Source organism: Acomys russatus, chromosome 18 (genome assembly GCF_903995435.1).
Source record: "Acomys russatus chromosome 18, mAcoRus1.1, whole genome shotgun sequence".
NCBI classification, from domain to species: domain Eukaryota; kingdom Metazoa; phylum Chordata; class Mammalia; order Rodentia; family Muridae; genus Acomys; species Acomys russatus.
Window position 1 is genome coordinate 8,802,070 of NC_067154.1, and position 24,935 is coordinate 8,827,004.

General features: G+C 48.4%; 1 protein-coding gene across 1 annotated transcript; it reads right to left on the bottom strand.

Moving 5' to 3' along the window:
* Positions 1-4,472: 4,472 nt before the first annotated feature.
* Positions 4,473-24,401, bottom strand: Scara3 (scavenger receptor class A member 3). The gene is made up of 5 exons (XM_051160730.1): positions 24,242-24,401; positions 22,938-23,057; positions 19,474-19,572; positions 15,863-16,906; positions 4,473-5,301 (listed from the first exon to the last, which is right to left on the bottom strand). Exons 1-5 carry the CDS (start codon positions 24,384-24,386, stop codon positions 4,850-4,852), a joined length of 1,860 nt encoding a protein of 619 aa, XP_051016687.1. The 5' UTR covers positions 24,387-24,401; the 3' UTR covers positions 4,473-4,849.
* Positions 24,402-24,935: the final 534 nt, after the last annotated feature.

Genomic DNA, 24,935 nt, shown 5'->3' on the forward strand with positions numbered 1-24,935 from the left:
GAGTTGGGGGGTAGGGGTGGTGAAGACAGCTTGATTAGGACATTTATGTGTGAGACTCCATGCCCAGGGCAGTCAAGACCACCCATTCTCTGTTTTCTGAGGAAGAACCCGAAGGTCTAAGGAGTCAGTGCTGGCCTACACTCCCACAAGGAAGAAAGGTCCGGCAGAGCTGGAGTGTGACCTGTCCCAGCTTTATGTCTGCTGATGGACTCTGTCAGGTGGTCCACTCCACTCTCAGACAAATGGCATCCATCTCACAAGATCTCCTGCTGAGTCACACCATTTATTTCAGGCTTTATGGTTCTGACTGCCTACTCCTAAGCTCCACCCAGCTCTTTGCAATTTCAATAGAACTGAAAAAAGTTCAGATACCCTAAAGGACTATGTGATGAGATGGGCCAGATGGATGAGAGTGGGGGGGGGGGAGAGAGAGAGAGAGAGAGAGAGAGAGAGAGAGAGAGAGAGAGAGGAGGAGAGGAGAGGAGAGAGAGAGCGGAAGCGAGAGAGCGGAGGAGAGAGAGAGGAGGGAGGAGAGGAGAGGAGAGAGAGAGAGAGAGAGAGAGAGAAAGTTGCTGGCCTCTGTGGAGTGTCCAGGGAAACTTAACAATGCTTAGCTCCTGTAATGGTCACCACCCAGCACGTGGCTGGTGTCTATGGAAGTCTGGCTGCTGCTGGGTACCCTGACTGACTTATGCAGCCACTCTCTCAGTGTGTCTGTCAGCCACACTCTCCAGGAGATCATTAAGCTCAAGTGAAGCCATAGTGTTGGGCTTCAGACTGTACAGTCTGGATAAGAGCCATGTGGGGATGTAACGCAAAGGCCAGGAAGAGCTAGCACCTTGACTTTCCCCTTTCCAGCCTCCTGAACCACGAGAAAACAAATTGCTGTCATTGGGACCATGCAATCTGGGGTTTTCTAGTGGCCACGAAGCTGACCAAGTACCCTGGGTAACTGTCCAGAAGATCTTCCCACCAGTCTCATGGGAGGGAACCAGAGATCAATTAAACAGTTTGCCCAAGACTGTCTCAACATGGATATGTCTACTATGTCTGTGGCCCAGGGAAGTCAATGCATCGCTTCGAAACCCAGTTCCCCCAACTGCGAGGTAGAGATTGAACATTATGCATCATGATTGGTAATAATGACTACTATTAGTAAGAGTGAGTTACTAGGGGCTGGAGAGATGGCTCCGAGGTTAAGAGCACTGTACTGACTGCCCTTCCAGAGGTCCTGAGTTCAATTCCCAGCAACCACTTGGTGGCTCCCAACCATCTATAATGTGATCTGATGCCCTTTTCTGGCCTGCAGGTGTACATGCAGACAGAGCACTGTATACATAATAATAAATAAATCTTAAAAAAAAAAAAAAGTGAGTTTTATTTGTGAAGTGCCCCAGGATGGTATGTGGCCTCTGCCTGGCTCTACCATTGCTGTGTGCTTTCATTGTTACTGTTGTCTGGTGTGGGCCTCTGGCCTCTGGCATGACATGGTTATTGCTACCTTGTAACCAGAGCAGCCGTGCTTGCTCATAAGAGATCTTTACAAGGTTGGGCCCACCTAACACTCTCTCATGGAACGGAAGGGAAGGAGGACTCGCAGGGTTCATGAGGGGCCCAATCCTAGAGGATATGTTAGTGGGTGACAATTGTTGGAGAGAGAGCACCTTTCCTTGGTGGGGTATCTGCCTGTAAGTTGCCTGTGCTCCTTTAAGCAATTCCAATTAAACTCATTGAGTCTCCAAGCTAGACTCGGATGGAGCTGTTTCTCTGGTCTGTGACTGTCCTCTCTGTCTGGAGAACAGAAATGGGGCTCTCAGATAAAGCCACGTACCACTGTCCTGTTGTTACAGTGTCCACTGGGTTTCACTGCTGGCTTACCTATACAGTTCATCTCACTCTGTGAAGCATCTTGCCACATGTCGCTACCACCTCCTTCTTTCTGTCTGCTGTTACAGATCTTGGGGTCGGGTAATGGGATTTTCACCTAGAATCTAGGAATTGCAGTTGAAGGGCAAGGCCCATTGGTGGCCAGTCTTAGTTCCGTCCTGTTGGATCTGAAAACAGCAGATGCTGGTTAGGGAAAGGAGACAGTCGCAGAGAGGAGAAATAGGGAGCCATGGTGCGGTGGAAAGATGAGAGAGCTGCCAGATGTCAGATGGAAAGAGGGCAGTGTCTTCTGTTTCTCCCAGTAGTCACTGGGTCAGCCAGCCTTCTGGCTCCATAGCCCCTAGCACCCTTCCATGAGGCGACCCTATGAATGCATGTGTGGCCTCAGTGGATTCTGACATCTGTCGGTGCCCTTAAATCAAGTGGTTACTCAAGCCACACAGTCAAGGGCTGGTTTATAACCACCCAGGCCTCATATGACTTTCTGTAGCTTTGCTCTTATGTTTTAAAATCATTTGTTCGTTTGGTTGTCTATGCCTGTGACTCGCCTCTCATTTTGTCACCCCTAAGCCCATCCCTTGGAATTGATCCCAGATCCAGCTTTGCTGAAATTTAACTCCAAGACACAGGCTGATACTCTCACTTAGACTTTCCTTTATCCCAGGGCCTGGCCAAATCCTTCCCCTACCAGTTGTGCGGCGACCAGTAGTTCAAGTTTTCACAGGGTTTGCCTGTCATCCAGGAGTGTGAGGTGACTCCACTGGCATGTCTTTCCTGTTGTCCTTGTGTTACTACCTGGGTGTCACCCTTCTAAACATGCCCTGACTTTATCACTGAGACTCGCTACACACCCCCAGCCCAGACTTCCTCCTCCTTCCCGTGTTGTGTTTCAGGCAAGGCTATAGAAATGTTAGCCTTCACTGGGGAAGATGACCACGCTGGGCTCCAGGCCTTACTCACCCTCATCACCCTTTAAGCAGTGAACTCAATGGCCCACACATGGCAGGTGCTGGGGAAAGGATGCATCTCAGTGCTGCATGGATGGGCAAGGCTTGTATATGGCGGGCTCATCTCAGAGCTCCAGCTTTTTACTCCTCCTTAGCACCCCTGACTTCTACACACTCTACATCAAACCAGTAGCCAAGCTCTGCACCAGGTCACATCCAACTTAGCAAATGAACCTACTCTCCCTTAAAGCCCCTGGTGGAGCAAGGCCTGACTGATTTCCAGGGAACCTAGCTGACCTCTGCCCTTTCCCCCTTGGGGCAGGTCTGGCCTGGTCTTTTTCTCCTCTTTGGTTCTGTTTCTTTGTCTTCAAGACAAGAACTGGGAGCAGGAGGCTTCCCTGTGGGGTCTGGGCCTGTCCTATTTGCCAGTCTCATTTGAGCCAAGTAACTACAGGGCCCAGTTGCAAGCTTTAGGGAACACACTATTTCCAGCTTGGCCTTGTCGTTGGGAGGAATTCCTTAGCTGTTTGGGCTTCACTGCCAAGTACTAGGAACTCCCAGAAGGCTTCAGGTCTCAGATTCTGCAACAGGGATTTTCCTCTGAAGGTGAGATGGATCGGTGAAGGTTAGTTACAAATGCTAGAAGACACATGCCTCCCAGAAACAGCTCTTTACTGGGTCAGTGATACAGTGTCACATGGTACTATCATATATAGACAGGACAATTATACAGCAGGTGGGGGGAGGGGGAGGGTGGACGTGCAAGCCAGTTGCACACTGATGTTGAGGAGGAAGGTAACACAGAGGCTTTGAGCAGGAAGCAGACAGGGCACGGGAAGGGGCAGCTCTATCCTCTGGTCTGGAGGGTCTAAGTTTTCTGGACTGTGAAGGAGCAGGGAGGCTTTTCAGAAAGTGAGTCAAGACAATGCAGGCCTTTCCCAGCATCCCTTTCTGCCAGTGTTTGCAAGAAGTTCATGGAAGATGAGAAGTAATGTCTGTCTAAGTCTCCTTGTTCAGGCTCTTCCCATGTCTGGTCCAGCTTGCTGTGCGTATGGGAAAGAACTCCAGACATCTTAGGTCATTGTGGGGTGAGGTCAATGTGCATCTGTGACAAGTCAGCCAAGAGGAGGAGGCAAGACTTACCCCATTATCAGCTTCTTCCTCCTCGGCCACCACAGAGAAGCCTCTGGAAACACAGCATGGCAGCCTAGGTTGAACAAGCGGCGGCTTTGCAGAGAGATGCTTCATTCCTGCCTTGTCCTCTCACCTCCAGCCCTGTGGCCTTACTGGGAGATGGATTAGTGGATAAGCAGAATGTTCTGGGGCCTGTAGGCTGCCTGCAGGTGAAACTCTACTTGGGTTTCTTCCAGGCCACTCTCGAGATGCAGAGGTAAGACAGAAGGGAAGAATCTTCTAGACGTGTGAATAAAAACCCTCTGAACTTGTCAGGGCCACCACAATGTGCACGGGGCCTGAGAATGCCAGCTGGGCAGTGGTCTCTGGCCCTGTGTGGGGCATGGCAGCTCCCCATGACCTCTACTCCCATGACTGTTGGGAGAAGCTTGTCTCTGGACATTTAGCTATAATTCCCCAAAGGCTTTCCTGGATTTGTTTTTTGTTTTTGTTTTCAAGACCTGGCTCCCACGGGTGTTAAGACATTGCAGAGACCAGAGCGAGTTACCATCCAAGAGCTCTATGACATGACATTCTTCCCTAGGGAACCACCTTCCCAGCAGGGTGTCACAGGACAAAGGAGGTCTTCTTCCCTTTCTTCCTATCCAGCCATGGAAACCCAGGAGGCTCCCCCTGGTCAGTAGAGGAAAGTGGAGGGGGGGGAGCTGTTTTCCTATGGTACAGTCATTATTGGGGAGCTTAAGGCTATACAGTCAGCTCTAAAAGGCACCCTCATATCAGAATAAAAGAAAAATGATTGTCTGTAGGTAGTAGGCCCTTCTGGCTGCTTTCTCCAACCTACCTCCCCAAGCTGCATGGCAGCATCAGAATAAAAGCCTTTTTCAGTAGGGGCTTTGGTTGCCTGGTGGACCTGGAGGCCCAGGTAGTCCAGGGGGACCCTGGATACCCGGCTCACCCTTAGGCCCTGTGGCGCCCCGCTGGCCGGGAGACCCTGTCTTTCCTGAAATCCCTGGCTTTCCCTGAGGCCCTGATGGTCCTGGAGATCCTGGGGGCCCCACTGGCCCTGGGGGCCCCACATCCCCTTTGGGGCCTGACTGCCCCCTTGGCCCTCCAGTGCCAAAGCTACCCTTTGAGCCTTTGAGGCCTGGAAAGCCTCGGGGACCAGCTGGCCCTCTTTCTCCCAAAGGTCCTTGCTCCCCAGGCTGCCCCTGAGGACCTTGAGGTCCTGAGGGTCCCAGGCTGCCAGGGTCCCCTTTAGACCCTCTGCTACCAACAGGTCCTTTCACGCCTGCATCTCCTTTGAGTCCTCTTGGTCCTGGTGGGCCGGGGACACCTAGGATCAGATAGAAGAAGAGACAGATCACTTGTGAGGCTTTGTGTAAACCGAGTGGGCAGAGGAACAGCTGACATCCAGACAGAAGTTACTTTACTGTTGCTGAAATGGCAAGGTGGGTTAGACCAGCGTGCTCTATGCAACAACCTGTGTCAGCGGTGTCCTGTGTTGGGCCTGGAGTACTTACTGCTAAGCTCCCAGTTCTGACTTGCAGGTTCCCCTGCAGCGCCACACACAGCCCAGCAGAACCGGGAGCAGAGCTGCGATTGTCACAGTCCACACAGCCACAGTCATCCAGCATGCTTCCATCCTTCCCTAGGGCAGCCTGACGTTCTAGACTTTCTGTGGATGTTGAATACTGTTCTTACTCCATGCCCAACACTCAGTGACCTCTTACATCTCTGAGACCAAGGGTGTGCAACCAGAGACAGAGGAAAAAGTGAAGACAATCAGGTGAGACCTAACTCGCTGAAGCATCCTTGAAGAAAGGGCTACCACTCCAGGAAGTCTAGCCTCATCTAGGAGCCCTAAGGCTGCTGCTTTTTAGCTGACACATAGAGAATCAGTATAGTGCGAGCCAGCACTAGATGCGTATCTCTTGGTCTCTGATAAACCAGAGACTCTTGGAAAGATGACAAGAGCCATTTCCTCACATCTTTAGCACTGAGCGCAGAGCCTGGTATGCAGTCAGGAGAGCTCAGAGTTTGTTGGAAAAGGCCATTTCTCAAGCTCTGGGCCTCTATTATAGTCCTGATGATGGTGGGAAGACACACGGCTTTCAGCATGGAGTCGAAGGGCCTCCCCTCCTCCTATCTGTATCAGTCTGAGAGACACAGTTCTCAGATCTGTACCAACCCTGAGGACACATGGCAGAGAGTAGCTGCCCCCCTGCCAGGGTATGCAGAATGCTTTAAGATCACAGGAGACAGAGCGTGATCTACAGTGGGCGTGGAGAAAGAGCTTCGGCCAGTGTGAAGGCAAGGCTGGGGCGGGGTCGGTGAAGAGGAGCAGGGGCAGGGAGACCTGGTTCTTTTCTGTGGTCTCCCTGTGGGTGAGCTGCAGGGTTGGTGGGAACTGTGAGTCCCGGAGCCTGACTCACATCACCATGAGAAACTCTGCTGGCATCTCTGACCCTTTGCAAGGCAGTGTCAAAAGTTTTCTAGTCCAGTTTTTCAACTGAAATCTGGAAAGTGACGTGAAATCCCACTGGTGGGCTGGGGAGTGGTCTGGTTGGTAAAATGCTTGCTGTTTTGAAGATCTGACTTCAATCCCCAGAACTCGAGTTTAAAAACAACAACAACAAAAACTGGGTCTGGTGGCATGCACCTGCCTAGTCCTGGGTGGAGGACGTAGGCTAGCCAGCCAAGCCTAATTATCAAACTCCAGGCCCAGGGGATTGTTCCATTGTTCAAAAAACCAAGGAAGATGTCTGCTAAGGAACAAAACCTGAGGTCCACAGACACCTGCACACACAGACCCACAAGGACAAGCCCCGCCCTCAGCTGTGTTCCTGTGCGCATGCGCGTGAGTGTGTCTGATTCTAAGGTCTTAAGGGGAGACCAGAACTCAGTAATGTCTTTGAGGGAAGGAAGAAATGGTAAGTGTTGTGATCTGAGAGCTATTTGAGTTGCCAGAATCTTATTCTGTGGCCTTGGGTCATCTTTATGCTGGCTATTGTGACCTGCTTCCCCGAGCTCCTTGCCACTCTGCTGTTCCTGCATCTCCTTCTCAAAGTGTTTCTATGTGGAAGTAGAACCAGGTCAGCGAATATCTATTATGACCTAAACTGGAAACCAGAGCCCGGACTGTCAGCCCCATTAGAGCCAATAAAAACCCTCCAGTCTGCTCCGGCCACTGCCTGCCGTGGGACAGGCCTCCGCCTCAGCTCACGTGGCATGCGGGCTGAGGGCAGCTGGTGGGTAATGGTAGCAGCCTGGTGTTAGAGAAACCGGGAGACAGGACCGGCCCTTCTATTCCCAGAGAGTGCCTCACTGCACAGCACAGGCCCAAGCTGATGCCCACACAGGGGCTACCTCCCCCAGCCTGGCAGGTCTCTCTCGGAACTGGCAAAAACCACAGTGCCTGCCCTTATTCTGCTCCTGGCACCGAGAGCAGCTGAGATTTAGAGAGGCAGAGGGCCATTGAGCTGTAGCGAGACCTTGTGAGGCTGTGTGGCTGATGGAGCCATGCAGAGCAAACTCTCCCCATCCCAGAACTCGGAGTTCACTGGAGAGCTGTACTAAGTGTCACCCGGTCACACAGCTGAGTTGATTGAACATAAACGGCTTAATCTGTTCTTAGCGTACCACTGCACAACTGAAGATCCAAGTGCCTGTGGCTCTACTGCCCCTTGTTCTGAGTGCCCCCCCACCTCAGTAGGTGGGCGCTTTCTTCAGGTGTCTCTCCCAGCTCCTTCTTGGATCAGTTTTTTGTTTGTTTGTTTTTTATTGGCCCTCCCCCTGCCACGGGAACAGAGGCTGCCCCAGAGACTTCTCCAAGTCCCCTGCTCCTTCACTCTTTTTGAATTCTGGTGGAAGAGACTGCACTCTGTGTCCAGTCTGGGGAAATCTCACCATGGTAGGGGTGCTATGCCCTGCCCCCAGGCCATCTGTTTTGTTTTGTTTTTTGTTTGTTTGTTTTTTGTTTTTGTTTGTTTGTTTTTTTCCCCATGAGACAGGGTCTTTTTTTGTAGCCTTGGCTGTCCTGGACTCGCTTTGTACACCAGGCTGGCCTCGAACTCACAGCGATCCGCCTGCCTCTGCCTTCCAAGTGCTGGCTTCGCTTTCTCCTGGGGGGCCCCATTTTCTCTGGTGCCACTGTCTTCTGAAAAGAGCCTCTCCTCCTTGACCTGGAGGGAGCACCGCAGCCACCATGAGGGTATCTAGGGTCTCCGCGCCAGCAGCAAAGGAGAAAAGGCAGAGCCAAAAGTCTGCTCTGCCACTCATTCCCTGGGTGTCTTTCCAGGGCAGACCCAAGCCTTTCTTCTCTGGGGGAAGGAGTGTGGGCCCATCGTGCTTGGGGCAGACAATTAGGCAGAAGCCTCAGCCTCTGTCTTAAGCATGGTTGTGAGGAGGACCCGGAAGAGAAAGGCCACCTCTTTCTCTATGTAAACTCTTGTGGCCACCACTGCTGCTCCATCTCTGAGAAGCTGGGTGAGTCCTAGGTAACAGCAGGAGGAGAAAAAGTGATGGGCCCCTCAACCAGGCTTCCTCCCATAGACATCACCTTGGCCCCTCAGGACCCCCCAAAGGGATTTCTGGGTCTCTTCTATCTTGTTTGGGGCTGTCTGGAGGAGGGAAGGGCTCTCAAACACTTCTCTGAGGGGTCCAAAATAAGTAGCAATAGCCAGGCATGGTGGTGTGTCGGAAGGACCCTGCTGTTTGAGGTTGCAGTCTTCGAAGTCCTGATAGCCACTCTGACCTCAGCGTTAGGTGCAGGACTCCCTCTCCCCAGCAGGAGTCTCCAGCTCTCTGCCTGACTGCATCTGGAGAGTATCTTTAGATATGGATGCCCCTAACCACATTTGATATATGGTCCTTGACACAGCTCCCTGCTAGCTCTCCCCTCCCTGTGCCTATAGGATAATTAGGTACTGTATTCTCATTCATATAATAGGAGCGTGCTGCCAAATGCAAACAAGCATCCTAAAGTGCCTGATTTCAACCAATTATGTACACCTATCCTGGAAGCCCCTGACCCACTCCCTAAGGGATATATAGTCCTTGTTCTCCCTGATTAAAGTTGACTGGCTCCCTGAAGTGGTTCCAGAGTGTTCAATCTTAGTGGTGCTCATGGCCTTCCAAACTCTGTGCCTCGCCTTCTCCTCCTCCTGCCTTGGTGGGCTGGTGGCCAACAGACCCCCCAGGAAGGAGGAAAACCACATGGGTGTACAGCTGTAATCTGAGTACTTGAGAAACATAGACAGGGGAATTGGGAGTGCTGGGCCATCCTGGGCTACATAGAGTCTGGATAGCTAGATAATAAGACCTTGTCTCAAGAAATAGCATTTGTTTAGCATGTGCAAGGTCGTGGATTCTATTCTTGGTACTTACATTTAAAAAAAAATAGATGGGGGCTTGGAAAGGCTCTTTTCTTACATTCTCAGAGAATTGTGAGGCAGAGGAGCCCAGCCTACACAGGAACAAAGTCGCTAACGAGCAGTTAGCACAGTGGGAAAGAAGATGACCCAAGGCTTGAGGCCAAGGACAGGGTTCAAATGACCTGTCAATAATAAGACATTGGCGTGAGCAGAGTACAGGGTAGGGAAGAGGAGGGCTCAAAACTGCTCTGAGCAGCCAAGAAGCAAACACCAGCATGGTGGCTGAGGTAAGGAGTCCCATGGAGGCCCATCATTACTTAGGAAGTTACAGACTGTAATTAGCCTCTTAGGCCCATTAGGAACCAGCCACAACTGACTGCATGTCTGAGGGAGACAGAGTGGGTGGTGGTTCTGTGGTCCATACTCAGGATTGGAAAGATGAAAGAGATAGGAGCAGCCAGAAGAATCTAGTGTCTTTAGACATAGTCCTGCTCATCCATGGTGTCGCGAGCCATTGGTAGGTTCTGAGATGCCGGCTGAAAGGGCTCCCTGATGCCAGCCTGCCAACGTCTGCTGCTTCTCTTCTAGAGGCGAGAACCCAAATGGAAGAGTGTAGCTAGGGTACCAAAGAAACTCTCAGCAGCTTTATAAGGCTGGGCAGACAAAAATGGGGGTCACGGCTACTAACTCTCTTCACTGCCACCTGCATACAAAACTCCTGTGCCTGAAAACAAACCAAGACAGCATGATTTTTCCTTTCTTTAAAATATTATCTATCATCTATCTATCTATCTATCTATCTATCTATCTATCATCTATTAATCTATTTACTTGTGCATGTAGTGAAGTGTTTGCTTGCAGTGTGTGAGCAGGTGTTTGGAGGTCAGAGGACAACTGCTGGACTCAGTTTCTCCACCCACTTTTCAGGTACTAACAATTGAACTTAGGTTATTAGAGTTGGCAGCAGAAACCTTAACCTGCTGAGCCATCTTGTCAACCTTGCTGCTCCCTTCTTAGCACGGCAACTTCTGAGTCCTAATGGGTTATAGTGTGCTAGAGCAGGTGGTACTTACGGAACAAATTTGCCAGTTTAGTTCCTCTGCACAAACTTTCATGTATTCTGTTCGTTGAGCAAACACTTCTAGAGTGCCTGCCAGATTCCATGGACTGTTGGACATTTGTGAAAGGGATATCAATAATTTCACTTTGTAAGAATGCCTTATATTAAGTGGAGGTGTGGTGTGGTGGCGCACGCCTTTAATCACAGCACTCAGGAGACAGAGGCAGGAGGATCTCTGTGAGTTCAAGGCCAGCCTGGTCTACAAAAGAGTTCTAGAACAGCCAGGGCTGCTACACAGAGAAACTCTGTCTTGAAAAACAAAACAAAGTAAAACCAACCAACCAACCAAACAAAAAACCAACAAAGCCTTATAAGTTAATATAATGATTTTAGTTCTGTGCTATTGTCACTGCTCCTCACAACTACCCCATGCAGTATAAACAGGGCAAGTATTAATGATCTTGTTTATGCTGGCTAGATTTAAAAAGAATTTTTTTTTAATGCTGGTTAGTTTTAACTATTGACTTGACATGACCCAGAATAGTTTGTAAAGAGAGTTTTTAATCGGAAATTATCTAGATCAGGTCAGTCTGGGGACATGTCTATGTGGGATTGTTTTGATTGTTAATTGGTGTAGGGAGGCCCAGTCCCTTGTGGGCAGCACCATTCCCTAGGCAAGGGGGCCCTGAACGGTGTAAGAGAGGAGAAGCCTAGCTGAGAGTGGACAAGCCATTAAGCAAGTGGGGCTGCATGGACTCATTTCTCTCTGCTCTTGACTGTCGATAGGAATATACCTAGCTGCTTGATTCCTCTCAGTGGTGGGCTGTAGTCTGGAATTGAAAGCCGAATAAATCTTTTCTCTTCAAAGCTGCTTTTCGTCACAGCCACAGAAATTAAAGTAGGACACAGTGGGTGAGAAGATACAGAGTTGAAACTGATGAAGTGCTCTACCCATCCCTCAGCTAATGAGCAGTGATTTTTTTTCCTGCCTCTAACTCCCAAAGGATAGTCCTAGCACAGACACTGTCTAGCACAGACACTGTCTAGCACAGACATAAAAATTATCCTAGAGACTAGGAAGCGATAAAGATTCTAGGAGAGATGTAACCAGTGCAGATGCACCACAGGATTTCTGTTTAGTAAGTAGAGGCTTGGGATTAGAGCTGGAATGGGGCTGGTCCTAACCCCTTTATTTACAGATGACAGAGCACAGTTGGGGAGGCGAAGCAATTTTGCCTAAAGTCCCAGAGTAATTATAACCCAGCCTTCTTTCCTTCAGGAGGTACTTGGCATCCCCCCTCCCCATTCTGCCTGTGTTACTGGCATCTCCCTAGCTATGTTCTTCTGTCAGCTCTACACCAGCTGGGCAGTTCTTCACTGCCAGTTCCAGGGTCAGAGCCTCAGAGCACGTCCGAGGGTGACTGATGACTTCCCTGTTGGGTGGGGTGTTCAATTTATCTGGAAAGTTACTTTTCAGATAGGAGAAACTGTGCCCATGAGGGCCTGGAGGGATACTGGCCAACAGATATAGCTTAAAATTGCATCTTAGAGCCACACGCACACATCTTCTCAGTGAGATGTGGGAAGTTTTCGGTTCCCATGGAAATGCGCAGGACCTGGCTTCGTTGTATACACGTAAGATAAAACAATTAAACATGTTCTTCCCTTCCCCACCCCACCATTCTATATCAAAGAGAAAATGCACCAGGGGCAGCAGAAACATGAAGATGTTGAGCTAAGGGTCCTACGTATTCAAACAGATACCCCAGCATGCCTAAGATGAGGTCTTGCGATGAGAACTCTGCCGTGGTCATGGCAACAGCAAATGTCAGTCTCCAAGAACTCCTCTGTGCACTGTCTCTGTCTCTTCCATTCTCTATCCCTTACTCTATAGTGAAACAGGACCCAAGTAGAAATGTCTAAGGTACCTGCAAGCTCATGCTCTGAGCATCTCTTTTTCTGAGCGGACAGGCGTGTATGGGTGTGTGTGGTGTGTGTGTGTGCGTGCACGCGCGCGTAGATGTGTTCATGCATGTACACGCACAAAGTACATGTCACTAGCCAGAGGCCAATGTCAGGTGTCTTTCTCAATTGATTTCCAGCATACGTCTTGGACACAGGGTTTCTCACAGGACCTGGAGCTCACCCTTTTAGATAGACTGGCTAGTCCTCTCATCTCCACCTCCCCAGTGTTGGGATGACAGGCATACACTAATGCTCCTGGCTTTTATGTGAATACTAGAAATGGAACTCAGGCTATCCGGTATGTGCAGCAAGCCCTTTACACACTAAGCCATTTCTCCAGCTCCCAAGATTTTCAATCTGTGACCTGCACACATTGCTTAACCATACTCTCCTGTCTTAAGTTTCCTTTCTGAAAGATGGTGTCTACATCTGAAGTCCCCCTTTCTGCAGAGAATATGTCTAAGGGATCCAATGGATGGGTGAAAGCATGAACAGCAGCCAACCCCAGACCCACTACCTGTCTCCTTATACACATCTATGAGAAAGGCACATCTTTCTTAAACTATGCAGTATGCCACTTGTTGTTTTCACTCACAGTTGACCATGAGCAGATGAAAGCATGGACAGGGAAACTTCTGATAAGTAGGGGCTACTGTTGAAAGCTTTCTAAGAAACTCTGCAAATCAGTGTGTATAACTGGGCTGTTCCCTGGGAAGCTTGGAATTTCCTCTGTTCTTCGAGTGAATTAAACACCACCACACAATTGGCAGTGTGTGGACCAAAAGAGCCATCTCCTAATGCTCTTCACTCGAACACAGCACCACAGAAACCACACAGATGTGTGTCTTTGGTAAAATAGGATGGGAAGGGTTTGGTTCCCATGGAAATTCTCCGTGTCTAGCTTCATTGCGAAACTGAAGTATAGCAACGGTCAGTTTAAAGTGAAAAGTGGTCTCCAGTGGCAGCACAAATACACTGTGACATCACGTGGGGCAGCATAGACTTAGTACAAGTTGGCCAAAGAGCATGAGAGCATCAGTGAGGTAGGTTCCAAGAGCAAAGGTTGCCCTGGAGAATGGGCTGGAGACGGTTCCCATGGTGGATGCTGTAGAGGATGCAAAGGCTGAAGGAGATAGAGTGGACTTCAGGCCTGCTTCCCATGCCTCGAGGGTAGAGAAGACATCACTTTCATCAGCGGTTGGGAATCAAAGGGCAATCATAGGAAGACACAGTTCACAGCATTGCTTAGTGACCCACCAACAAAAGGTTCACATGAAGTGGCTGCTCTGTGTTCCAAGGGACAAATGCCTCCAGCAAAGACACAGCGGTGACTCGGTAAAGCAAGAAGCTAGGACCATCACCTGGCCACTTAAGGCCTCCTCTGCCTCTGGGTCCAGAGGGAGGGAAGAAAGAAGGGAAACAGTGTGCCTCCTCAGGTGACTAAGGTCCTTAGGAAACTTGTGCATCGAATCAAGGCATGAATACCAATGGCCTGGAACCTTCTGAAATGAAGTAGCCTTGATCTACAGGAATTCTGGTTGGGGGCAAAGGGAATTTGGAACAGGAAGTGGAAGAAGGTATTATTAAATCCCAACCATGACCACAGATGGGTTACAAGAATAAGGACTTCATTGTCACGAGCATGTCATCCTTGACTTTTATGACCAAATCTGTGTGAGTGTAACAACAACTTTGCTTCATTTCTTCTCTCAGTTCTTTGTCATCTATCTGTCAAAACAGGATGTATTGGCTACAATGACCTCACAGTATTTGAGTTTTGAGGTATGAGGAACAGTGAAAATTGTTCTATAACCCTCCTTCTGTGCAAAGTGTTCGTGGGCTTTTGTTTTTACGCAGGATAATTAATTGTGTGTGGTAGTTTGAAACATGGCCTTCCTATTAATTTCACTTGGCAATTAAGTGTAGCAATTAAGGAAATGTGTGTGTGTGTGTGAGATAGTTGACAAGGGGTAGGTTTATGACGATTACTTTTATGTATTAGTTTTAAGGGGCTATGAGGTTGCCTAGGTGTTTGATGAAGCTTCACCCTGAATGTTCCTGTGAGCGTGATTTTTGTTGAGGCTGACATATGGGTTGAAAGAGGATTATCCTCCCTAATGGGAGGCTAAGTCTCATCTAAACAGTTGAAGATGAGAATAAAACAAAGCTCATGCCAGGCATGGTGGAGCACATCTGTAATCCTAGCACTCGGGGAGACAGAGGCAGGCGATTGCTGTGAGTTCCAGGCCAGCCTGGTCTACAAAGTAAGTCCAAGATAGCCAAGGCTACACGGAGAAACAAACAAACAAAACAAAACAAAACAAAACAAAACAAAAAAACCCCAGAAAGCTCACCCTCCCCTGGATAAGAGAATTCTTTCTGCCTGGTATTCTTCTGATAGGGCATTATCTCTGCAGATCTTGGTCTTGCCAGTCTTCATAGTCACACAAACCAATTCCTTATGATATCTGTCTGTCAACTGTCTATCTATGCACCTACCTATCATCATCATCATCCTCATATCTCTCTCATCTATCTATCTATCTATCTATCTATCTATCTATCTATCTATCATCTATTATCTATCTATCTGTCACTCGGCTATCATTTATCTATCTTCATTCCACTAGTTCTGTTGTTTTTTTTTTTTTTTTTCTTTACCTCTGTGGAATTCTGGTGAATAAAGGAACTTAGAGAGACATAGGAGAAGAATACATTAGGGTGATCTGAAGGGCAGATAGAGAGAGCGCAAAGGGAGAAAGTGAACATAGGTGGTTTCAAAAAAAGACATGGTCTGCAAACTTGCCTGTGAGGACTAAAAGAAAGCCAGAGGTGAAAATCGAATTTTCTATGAAAGGCAAAGTTAGAAATCAGATCGCCTTTGCTAAGAGGTTTACAAGACGCTCTCACCTGCCCTCCCTCCTTTCTTTAATTTGTTCTTTTTGTTGAGATGAGGTTTCACTCTATATCTCTGAGACTTGATGTGTAGGCCAAGCTGGTCTTAATTCCATGATAATTCTTCTGTCCTCGGCCTCCTGAGTGTTGGGATTACAGATGTGCACAACTAAGCCTAACTCTCAAAGGCAGAACTTTCAGACATTAAAAAATTACTTATTGTTATGTGTGTGTGTCCCTACTTGAATGTGTATACCAGGTATGCACATGTTCCTGTGGAGTCCAGAAGAGGGCTTTGGATCCCCTTGGAGTGACAAGTGCTTCCTTACATGGGTGTTGGGAACTGAACCAGGTCCTCTGTAAGAGCAGGATGTGTGCTTAACCACTGAGTCATCCCTTTAGCGCCATAAAGACATTTCTTAAAGTTGCCTGCTGCCCTGGAAATCAATTACAGGATGATTTCACCAATCTATTTCCCTATCCAGCTAGCATTCTCTATCTATGGACACACTGTTGGCGATTTCCCCCTAAAATCATGTGGTCCTGTGTACATCAATGACCCTGGGTCCCTGGAGAGGCCTGCCCACCCCTCCTCTTCTTACCTCGGATGATGGTGACATTTCGAAGGATTGCTCCGTGGTGGGTGTCCACAGCCTTCATCTCCTCCATGATCATGGAGAGGTTTCGGATGTTGAAGTCCAGCCGAGCGCTGAGCAGACTGAAGCGCTCCCGGAGCAGGTCTGTGGTGCCCAGCATGAGGGAGACGGACTTGTTCAGGTAGTAGAGTTCCTCAGCGTGGGTGTGGAAGCCCAGTGTGCAGGACAGCCGCACGTCATCCAGGTACTTGAGCATGCTGTGCACGTGGTTGTCGGTGGCATTGATGTTGGTGAAGATGGTACCGATTTCAATCTCGTGAGAAGCCATGCGTCCTTCCAGAGACTCAAACCTCTCCACTGTGCGATTCTGGGCATATCGGGTATGGTATTGGAGGTCATGCATGTTCTCCTCGTGGTCATCCAAAAAGGAGGAGATATTGTCCAGCTGGAGCTGCAGGCCCATGACCTGCAGCACCAGGTCATGCATGCTCTCAGAATTCTGGCTAATGCGCTGTGAGGAGGCCCCCAGGGCGGCCTGAATGGTCTTGACCATTTCTCCAGTCTTGGCAGAGGTGCTTCGCAGACCCCCAAAGAGCTTGGTGTAGTTCTGCCAGTCAGTGACTATCTTCTGTAGGGTCAGGGTCTCCTCATCTGTTTTTCTCTGGATCCCATGGATCCACTCAGCGGTCTGGCCCACCGTGAAGTTGACCTGGTGCACAGCGGCCTTGACATCATAGCACTCCTGGGTGAGGTCCTTCAGAGTGATGTCCATGCCTGCTGTGGTGGCCTGCCAGCCCCTCACCTGTGCCAGGAAGAGTCCCAGGGACTGATTGACCTGGTGGATGGAGAAGGAACAACTGCCCGTCTCCTGGGAGATTTGACTGCTGCTGGTGGAGAGCAGCTCGTGGGCCTGGGAGGTCTGGTCCAGCTGGACTTCCTGGGCCAGCAGCATCTTCTGAAGGCCCTCCAGCTCTTCCTGGAGCTTCCTGATCTCTTGCCCCAGCTGCCCAGCCTCACGGCAAAAGGAGCAGTTGTTCAAGGCTTTTGGATCTTCAAGAGAAAAGGGGACAACATTTTCAGTTAAATGGGACAAAGGGGTGTATGTATTTGTGTGTGTGTGTGTGTGTGTACACATGTTTATATGTGTTCAACCATGTGTGGAAATCTGAGACAACCTTAGGTGTTGTTCCTTGGGTGCCATCTGTCTTGATTTTTGAGACAGATCCTCTCACCGGCCTGGAGCTCATCAATCAGGCTAGGCTGTCTGGCAACATAACTCCAAGAATCACCTGTTTCTGCCACCCTGGCGCTGGGATCACAGACTTGTGCTTCCACACCCACTTTTCCCACATGGGTTCTTGGGAGTAATGTCAGGTCACAGTGCTTGTGTGGCTGAGTTATCTCTCTAGCCCTAAAGGTACTTCTTTTTTTTTTTTTTTTTTAAGATTTATTTATTTATTATTATGTATACAATGTTCTGCTTGCATATACACCTGCAGGCCAGTAGAAGGCATCAGATCACATTAGAGATGCTTGTGAGCCACCATGTGGTTGCTGGAAATTGAACTCAGGACCTTTGGAAGAGCAGGCGGTGCTCTTAACCAATGAGCCATCTCTCCAGCCCCCAAATGTACTTCTTGAAATGTGGGCCCAAGGAACTGCCGAGTGCCTTCCGATCCTGCTCCCTTTCCTGCTATGAAAATCCCTCTCAGGAAAGCCTCGCCAAGGGAGCTTAAATCTCACTCAGAAGGGGACACAGTAGAGACAGAAGTAGTGGTTGAAGAGAGAGAACAAGATAAGAGAGGAGACAGAGACATGAGGGTGGAGATCAGACCTGGGGAGAGTGGGAGCAGGAGGACAAAATGCCTGTAGAGAAAAGAGAGACTATGGGGGCATCTCTGTGACAAGCCAGAGGCCTAAGTCAGGGTATGCTCCCAGGAGGATATGAAAGGGACTCTAGCCAAGACTCCTAGTAGCAGGGGTCATAGAGACTGAAGAAGACACCCTCTAACTAGACAAGTCTTCTAGTAGTGGGAGGGGAATGCCAACCCACCCACAAAATCTTCTACTCAAAATTTGCCCTGCCTACAAGATGTGCAGGGATAAAGATAGAGCAGAGATTGAGGGAATGTCCAACCAATGCATGGCCCAAACTAAGATCCATGGGAGAGAACTAGTCCTTGACACTATTAATGATACTCTGCTATGCTTGCCTAGCAGAGTTGTCCCCTGAGAGGCTCCACCCAGCAGTGCCTTGAAACAGATGCTGAGATTCACAGCCAAACATTGGGCAATGCTTACGGAGACTTGGGGGAAAGTGGGGGTGGGGTGGGGAGGAGAAAAGGACCTGGAGGTGACAAAACATCACAAGAAGACCAACAAAGCCAACTAACCAGTGCCCAGAGGGACCTGCTGAGACTGAAGCACCAACCAAGGACCATGCATGGACTGGACCTAGGCCCTCTACACAGATGTAGCCAATGGGCAGCTCAGGCTTCATGTGGGTCCTTTAGTAAGGGGAGCAGGGGCTTTCTCTGTCATGGATTCTATTGCCAGCTTTTTGATTACTTCCCCCTGGCAGGACTGCCTTATGATTTGATGAGCTGGGGTGGATGCGAAGGGGGGTGTCTCCTTTTCTGAGGGAGAGTGGGCCTGGGAGGTTAGGAGGGATGGGGCTAGGACTAAGATGTAAAGCGAATAATAATAATAATAATAATAATAATAATAATAATAATAATAATAATAACAACAACAACAACAACAATAATAATAATAATATCAAGAAATACTCAAAGGGGTAATGGATTGAATATGATCAAAGTACTTCACATGTATATATTAAATTGTCATAATGACACCCCCCCAAAAAAAAAGAAAGAAAGAAAAGTCTCACCATCCCCATGGGATCCCATCTTTACTCTGCAACCTGAAGTGTGAGGTTTCAGATGTTCACCCAAATGGGGATAGCTGCATTCTCAAGAACAGATCTCAGTAACTAACTGCTCTGAGGTGGCCAAGAACCTCCACTGTACACTATTCTATACACATTTTAATATCTGTTGTCTTGGTTGGCTTCTCACAATATGCTTGTGGGGAAGGTGGCCCTGGGGAGGTTTTTCCTTGTGACTCCTGAGGAGTAAAGCACAGAGTAGTAGCTTGCCAAATAGAACTCTGTTATTAGGTGTCAGGCCAGCACTTGCTATTTGCAACAGAGGAAATGACCTTTAAACCCACATCTGCTATGTCTCCTTCTGAATCACTCTCTTTTAGAATGTTCCTGATTGGAGCAGAGGCTAGCCCATTGTAAACTGTGCTGTGGCTTAAGGCAGTGACTGGAAATGGCCTCATATATAAAGAGGCTTTGCAAGGCCTTCTTACAGATCATTTGAGAAGCATGAGGATATTTTGAGAATGGACCACCCTTGCTTTCCTTCTCTGCCTATGGTCTCTGGGTAGATCAACAGCCCATACAGAAAACTCTGCTCTGTCCCAGCCCTTTTTGAGTGGACAGTGCTCAGCTAACAGAAGGAAGCTGGGACCATTGGCTGTCTTGTCTTAGGACGTAGGCAGTACCTGTCTATCTCTGGTCCTGTGTGCTCTGGACACTAGAATCTTACCCAGTCCTTGGAGATTTTCTTGCATCGTCACAAGCTTCTTATTATAGTTGGACTGGGTGAAGGAGATGTCTTTTGAGAGAGCGTCCATCTTTCTAAAAACTGGGGAAACAGAAGAGACGATGGGCTGGGGTCATGGTTCAGAAGTAGCTCAGCTCATTGATGAGACCATTCTTGTCAGTCTGACAGGGAAGCCACCCGTGCTTCTCCCAGGAGGGAGGCTGCCCAGTGGCCAAGCCAAGATGCTTTTTACTGCCCGAGTTCAGAACATGTTCCTTCACAAGAATGATAATTTGCCTTCTAACCCGAGTTTTAGGATAGTTAGGATAGTGAAAATTCACATACATACAGATAAAATTATTCTTTATTCCAGAGAGCACCCACCACCACCACCACCTTCAAGTATCTATTTCTTCTAGTCACGTGTCCATGGATACGCACTCAACAGTTACAAAAATGCATACTTTAGAAAGTAAAATGCAAAACTGTGTTATTCTGACCATCACATCAATTTTCTCTTATTTGACTTTTATAGGTATGGCATCATGGGCATTTTTTTCTTCCTACCATCTTCTCATTCTTTCTTTTTGGGGAGATTAAAAAAAATTTTTTTTTTTTTACTTTTTATTTTAAAAAGTTTTTTTTTTATTAAAAAGGATTTATTTATTTATTTTCTGTATATGAGTTCTCTGTCTTCATGCATACCCAATTCTATTACAGATGGTTGTGAGCCACCATGTGGTTGCTGGGAATTGAACTCAGGCCCTCTGGAAGAGCAGCTGGGGCTCTTAACTGCTGACTCATCTCTCTAGCCCCTAAAAAAGGTTTTTAAACGTTTCTTTTCTTTTTAAAATATTTCAGTGTGTGTATTACCTATGTGTGGCACTGTGTTATATATGGACATTTCCATACAAGAATACAGTGTACATAGAGCATCGTCCTTCCACACCCAGTCCTCTCTTTCCTTCCTTGTACTTGGTCCCCTTTGTCCCCCTAGACAGTTTTATTTTTCCTTTTCATGTCATATATACACATGAGATCTTATATCTCTCTATACAACCTAGGAACTGTGAATTAGAGGAAAATGTAATATTTGTCTTTTATATGTTTTCCAGTAAATGCCATTATCTTCTTCTTCAAGGTTGAAGAGATTCCGTTGACACACACCACATTTTCTTTATCCATTCTTCTGTGGTTGGGTACCTAGGTTGGTTTTCAGGAACATTTTTCTATCAAGGCTTAAAAATCTCTTTAAAATCATGACATTTGATCTCTGCACCATGCTTTATATAAGAGTACATCAGGGATGCAAAAAAAAAAAAAAAAATCCTCTCACCAAGGACACCCAAGGTACCTCCACTGCTAAGCTTATAAACTAAGTCTCACATGGAGATATGACCAATGCTCCATCTTAGACATAACCCTTATCTGTGATGGTTGTGAGGACATGACTTTTCCTTGGGATAAATGCTTGGAGCGCAACCCTTTGATTTGTCCAAATCCTTGGTACAAGGTGTCCTGTTCCGACGCCATGCTACCTTATAGTTGCCGTCAGCCCGAGACCCTACAAAAGCTGGTGTGGCTACAGGCTTAAGAGCTTGCTGCAGCAGGAGCAGGGTGTCTGGGTTTACTCAGCAGAAGCATGGCTGGCCCTGGCAGTGGTGAGAGGGTCTAGGTTGGACTGATTGCTGACACAGATCCTCTGAAGGCCACATCTAGCAGCATGGGATTATAATCACCCAAAGCAACTCGGGTTCTGGACTCTGATTGATATAAAGTCTGCTGGGTGACTTTGACCAGTCAATGAGCCTTTCCAGAATGAATAGACTCATCTACAAAATGGAAACATGGAGGCAGCGACTTCTAAAATTCTTGGCACCCCCAAATCTTTACGCTTTCAAGTGATTTAAAATCTCCAGGCGCTAGTGAACACTGCATGTCTCAGATCTGTCAAGACAGCGAATTAATTAGTAACACTGACATGTCTGAGAGAGCCGTGGGACAGTAGCATATACTGTTGGGTGGGGGTAGGACTTTACAGTTGGTGACAGTTATTTTGTTTGAGCCCTCTCTCAGGAGCCCAAGAAGTAGGGAGATCTGATAGTTGCCATTTTGGCTCTAATGCTTCATAATGTCTACTTCCGGGACATCGGCCATGGGCTCATTCCGTGCTCTTCTCCCCACTCACTGCACGTGTCACATTCTGTAATTATATATTTATTGGTTTGCTTGAGTGTTGCCCTTATTCATGCAGCCTTCTTGTCTTGTTATGGCTTAAGTGTAAAACGTGCCCTATTGGCTCCTGCCTTTGGCACTTGGTACGCGGCTGTGATGCTGTGTTGGAAGACACACCACTCAGAGATGGAGCTTTGCTGGAGGTAGGGGGGTCACCGGGAGTGAGCCTTGAGATTTTCTAGCTGGGCCCTGACTGAAGACTCAATGTATCTTGTCATCTCATCTGGCTACTATGCCTCTCTCACCATGAGGGACTGTTTTCAAGTGATAAGCCAAAGCCTTCCTGCCTTTACATTGCTTCTTGTCATAGCAAAAAGAAAGGTAAGTAATACGGCCAGGGAGGTTGGTTCCCGAATACCCTCACACAGAAGCAGGATCAAGTGCCTTCCCAGGAGGGTGTTCACACTAAGGGTCAGTACCCTGGGTCAAGGTCAGGCAGACCTCCATTGCTTCTCACTGCTCCTGTCCCTGTCTCTAGCATCAAGCAGGTTGGAACAGAGTTTGGGATGGACGTGATCAAACTGGTTTTAGACAATTTACCCTCAACAATTAGACTCTAGATGGTAGAGTCTACCTGAACCTGGCCACACACTAGCACCACGGTCACACCGACTGTGCTGTGGATGAGAAACACCAAAACTCGGGTTTCCTGGCCTCACCTGCAGAAATTGGATTTTGCAGGTCTGAGTAAGACCCAGGAATTTACATTTTAATGACTACCAAAGGCAATCTTGATGCAGGTGGTAACCCAATCTTACCTTGAACAACACACACGCGGAGACGGTGGAAGGTCTTAGAAGCCACCTGATCCAATGGATTCATCTCTGTTACCATGGGAATAATCGGCAGTTCTGAAAACTCTCACATGATTCCATCACAGACCTGCCAGCCCCTCTGGTTATTTTCTTCTACTCAAAGCCCTCCAGCTCTTTTTGTTGTTATTGTTTGTTTGTTTGTTTTGTTCTGTTTTTTAAAACAGGGTCTCTCTGTGTAACCCTGGCTGTCCTGGAGCTTGCTCCATAGACCAGGTTGGCCTTGAACTCAGAGATCCACCAGCCTCTACCTCCTGAGTACTGGAATTAAAGACATGTACCACCACCACCACCACCTTAGCCAGGAAGATGCTAGTCTGGGTGGTGGATGGGGAGTTCTTTTCTCCACGCAGGTGTTGTTGGTGCAGAAACCTAACCGGCCATTCCCCTGCAGCCATCACCACAGTATATTGAGCTCACCCAGGGATGCCAGCACGGCCACGGCCACCAGGAGCAGAGCCAGGAAGAGGTACAGAATCCGCACTGATGTGTGCAAGGACAGGTTCTTCTGGCAGCGGCTGCAGCGGGGTCCTGGCCGGCCTGTGGAGGACAAGAAGGTGGCTGTGGCTTGGGTCAGTGATGGAGGCTGGAGTGGAGTGCTCAGTTCCATGTTCCTTAGCTGGCCTGCCTCATCGCTTTCCAAGCCAGGATCGCAAGGGGAGCTTACTTGTTCTGCTGCCTAGGCTGATTTTCTAGAACTTTCTGGAATAGAGGAGACACAGATCACCCCACCCCTCCTTACCAGTCATTCTTTCTCATCAGTATCTTCTGTCAGGCAACACAGAGTGGGAACACACCTTCCTTTCTATACTGGACCTATCAGTGATTCACAATCGCAGCAGCTTGCTCACTCCTCCCTAACCCCCACCCCACCCCACTCCCACTCAATGCACTGCTCTGTTGTGTGCTCAACACAATCCAGTTTGCCCACGACCTTCTGGGTGGCAGCGCTGAAACTCTACTGCAGTGAGAATTCCTCAGTCGGGGCAAATCACAATGTTTTACTAAGACTTTCAGTTTTAAGGTTTAAAGGCTCACTCTTGGGGACCCCATCAGCCCCAGGCACGGCAGAAGTTGGTCACCAGTTCTCAATCTGGGCAAATAAGTGGTGGTTCTCCTGGACACCAAACAAGGAGTTAAAGTGCACTTATCAGGTTGCTGCGTGGAAGGAAGAGAGAGCAGGGGTGTGTGTGTGTGCTCACTGAGGATTAGGATGACCCACAAGGTGAGCATAGTTTAGCTGCAAATGATGAGTAGTGGCAGCAATTAGAAACCTAGTGCTTGGTCTGCACAGCACACTAGGACAAATCCCACAATTCCAAGGGCGGGCCTGAGTTAGTACAGGTACAGTCAAGGTAAAAAATCATAAGCTATAATATATACCAAATGGCAGTGAGGGCTCTGGTCCAACCAGCAACTCAAATGACATGATCAACAAAGCAGAAGACAGGCTTTGTGTGCAGCTGGGGGAGATGGCAGGGCTCCCTGCCAGGGCTCAAGTGGAGCCCAGGGGACACATGACACTTATGTGCAAGATTTCACCCATACTACACAGCCCCAGGCTACACAGTTCTGTCCTTCACTCTCCAAGGGACAGTAGGGAAAATGAGAGCAGGAATTCCAAAACCACATATTTGGATACATTGCTCACAAGTCTAGAGATGAAGGCAGGGAACTCCTGGCTCTTAGAGGAGACGGGAGGGGAGTGGTCCCCGAGCACTTACCCTCTTGGGTACATGGGAAGGATGGCATGTCCTCGTCTTCACCAGCCAGGTCCTCTTCAGTGACACACAGTACATCCCTGTCGCTGCCAGCTGATCTCACTGCAATGGAACCAATTGGGTCAGACCCTGCCCCCACCTTGAGCATAAGCCACACCCTTCCTTTTCCAGCTTCCTTCTGATATTAAGGTTCACATACCAACCCACCCAGTTCCTAGGTCCAGTTCAGTACACCTGAGCCCCAGGTGACCAGATGTAAGCTGAGAAATAGCGGTAAAGGTAAGACTTAGAACATCAAGCTACTGAGATTTCCCACCCATCTGGTGAAGAGATGTGACCATTGCCCAGGAGTTAGGAAGATGCACAGGCCAGTCTGTGCTTCTCCCAGACCTCCAGGATGGAACAAGGAGACTGAAGAATGTGTTGATTGATCCAGCACAAGGAGCAGAAGCAGAATTTCCCCGCTTCAGGCACAAATCTGAAACTGGCATAGCATGGGCTCCGAGGATGTGTCCAGCCCAGCTGGAAAGGAGAGAGCAGGAATCAAGAAGTGGGCTGAGAGGGGGCGAATGCGTTCTGCCTCCTGGGCCTCACTGGAGACCCACCACAGTGTCAAAAGGAGCATGGAGGAGAAATGGCGCAGGGCTAGGTGATTTCCTAAATAAGACCTAAACTGACACATTTCACTATTGAGAAA

Bases quoted from the DNA above. Each gene is read 5' to 3' on its own strand.
- Scara3 (XM_051160730.1), bottom strand. From the start codon at position 24,386: ATGCTCAAGGTGGGGGCAGGGTCTGACCCAATTGGTTCCATTGCAGTG. The intron at 19,573-22,937 runs GTGAGCTCAATA...CTGTTTCCCCAG, and splicing joins GGCCGTGCTGGCATCCCTGG to TTTTTAGAAAGATGGACGCT. The intron at 16,907-19,473 runs GTAAGATTCTAG...TTTCTCTTGAAG, and splicing joins AGAAAATCTCCAAGGACTGG to ATCCAAAAGCCTTGAACAAC.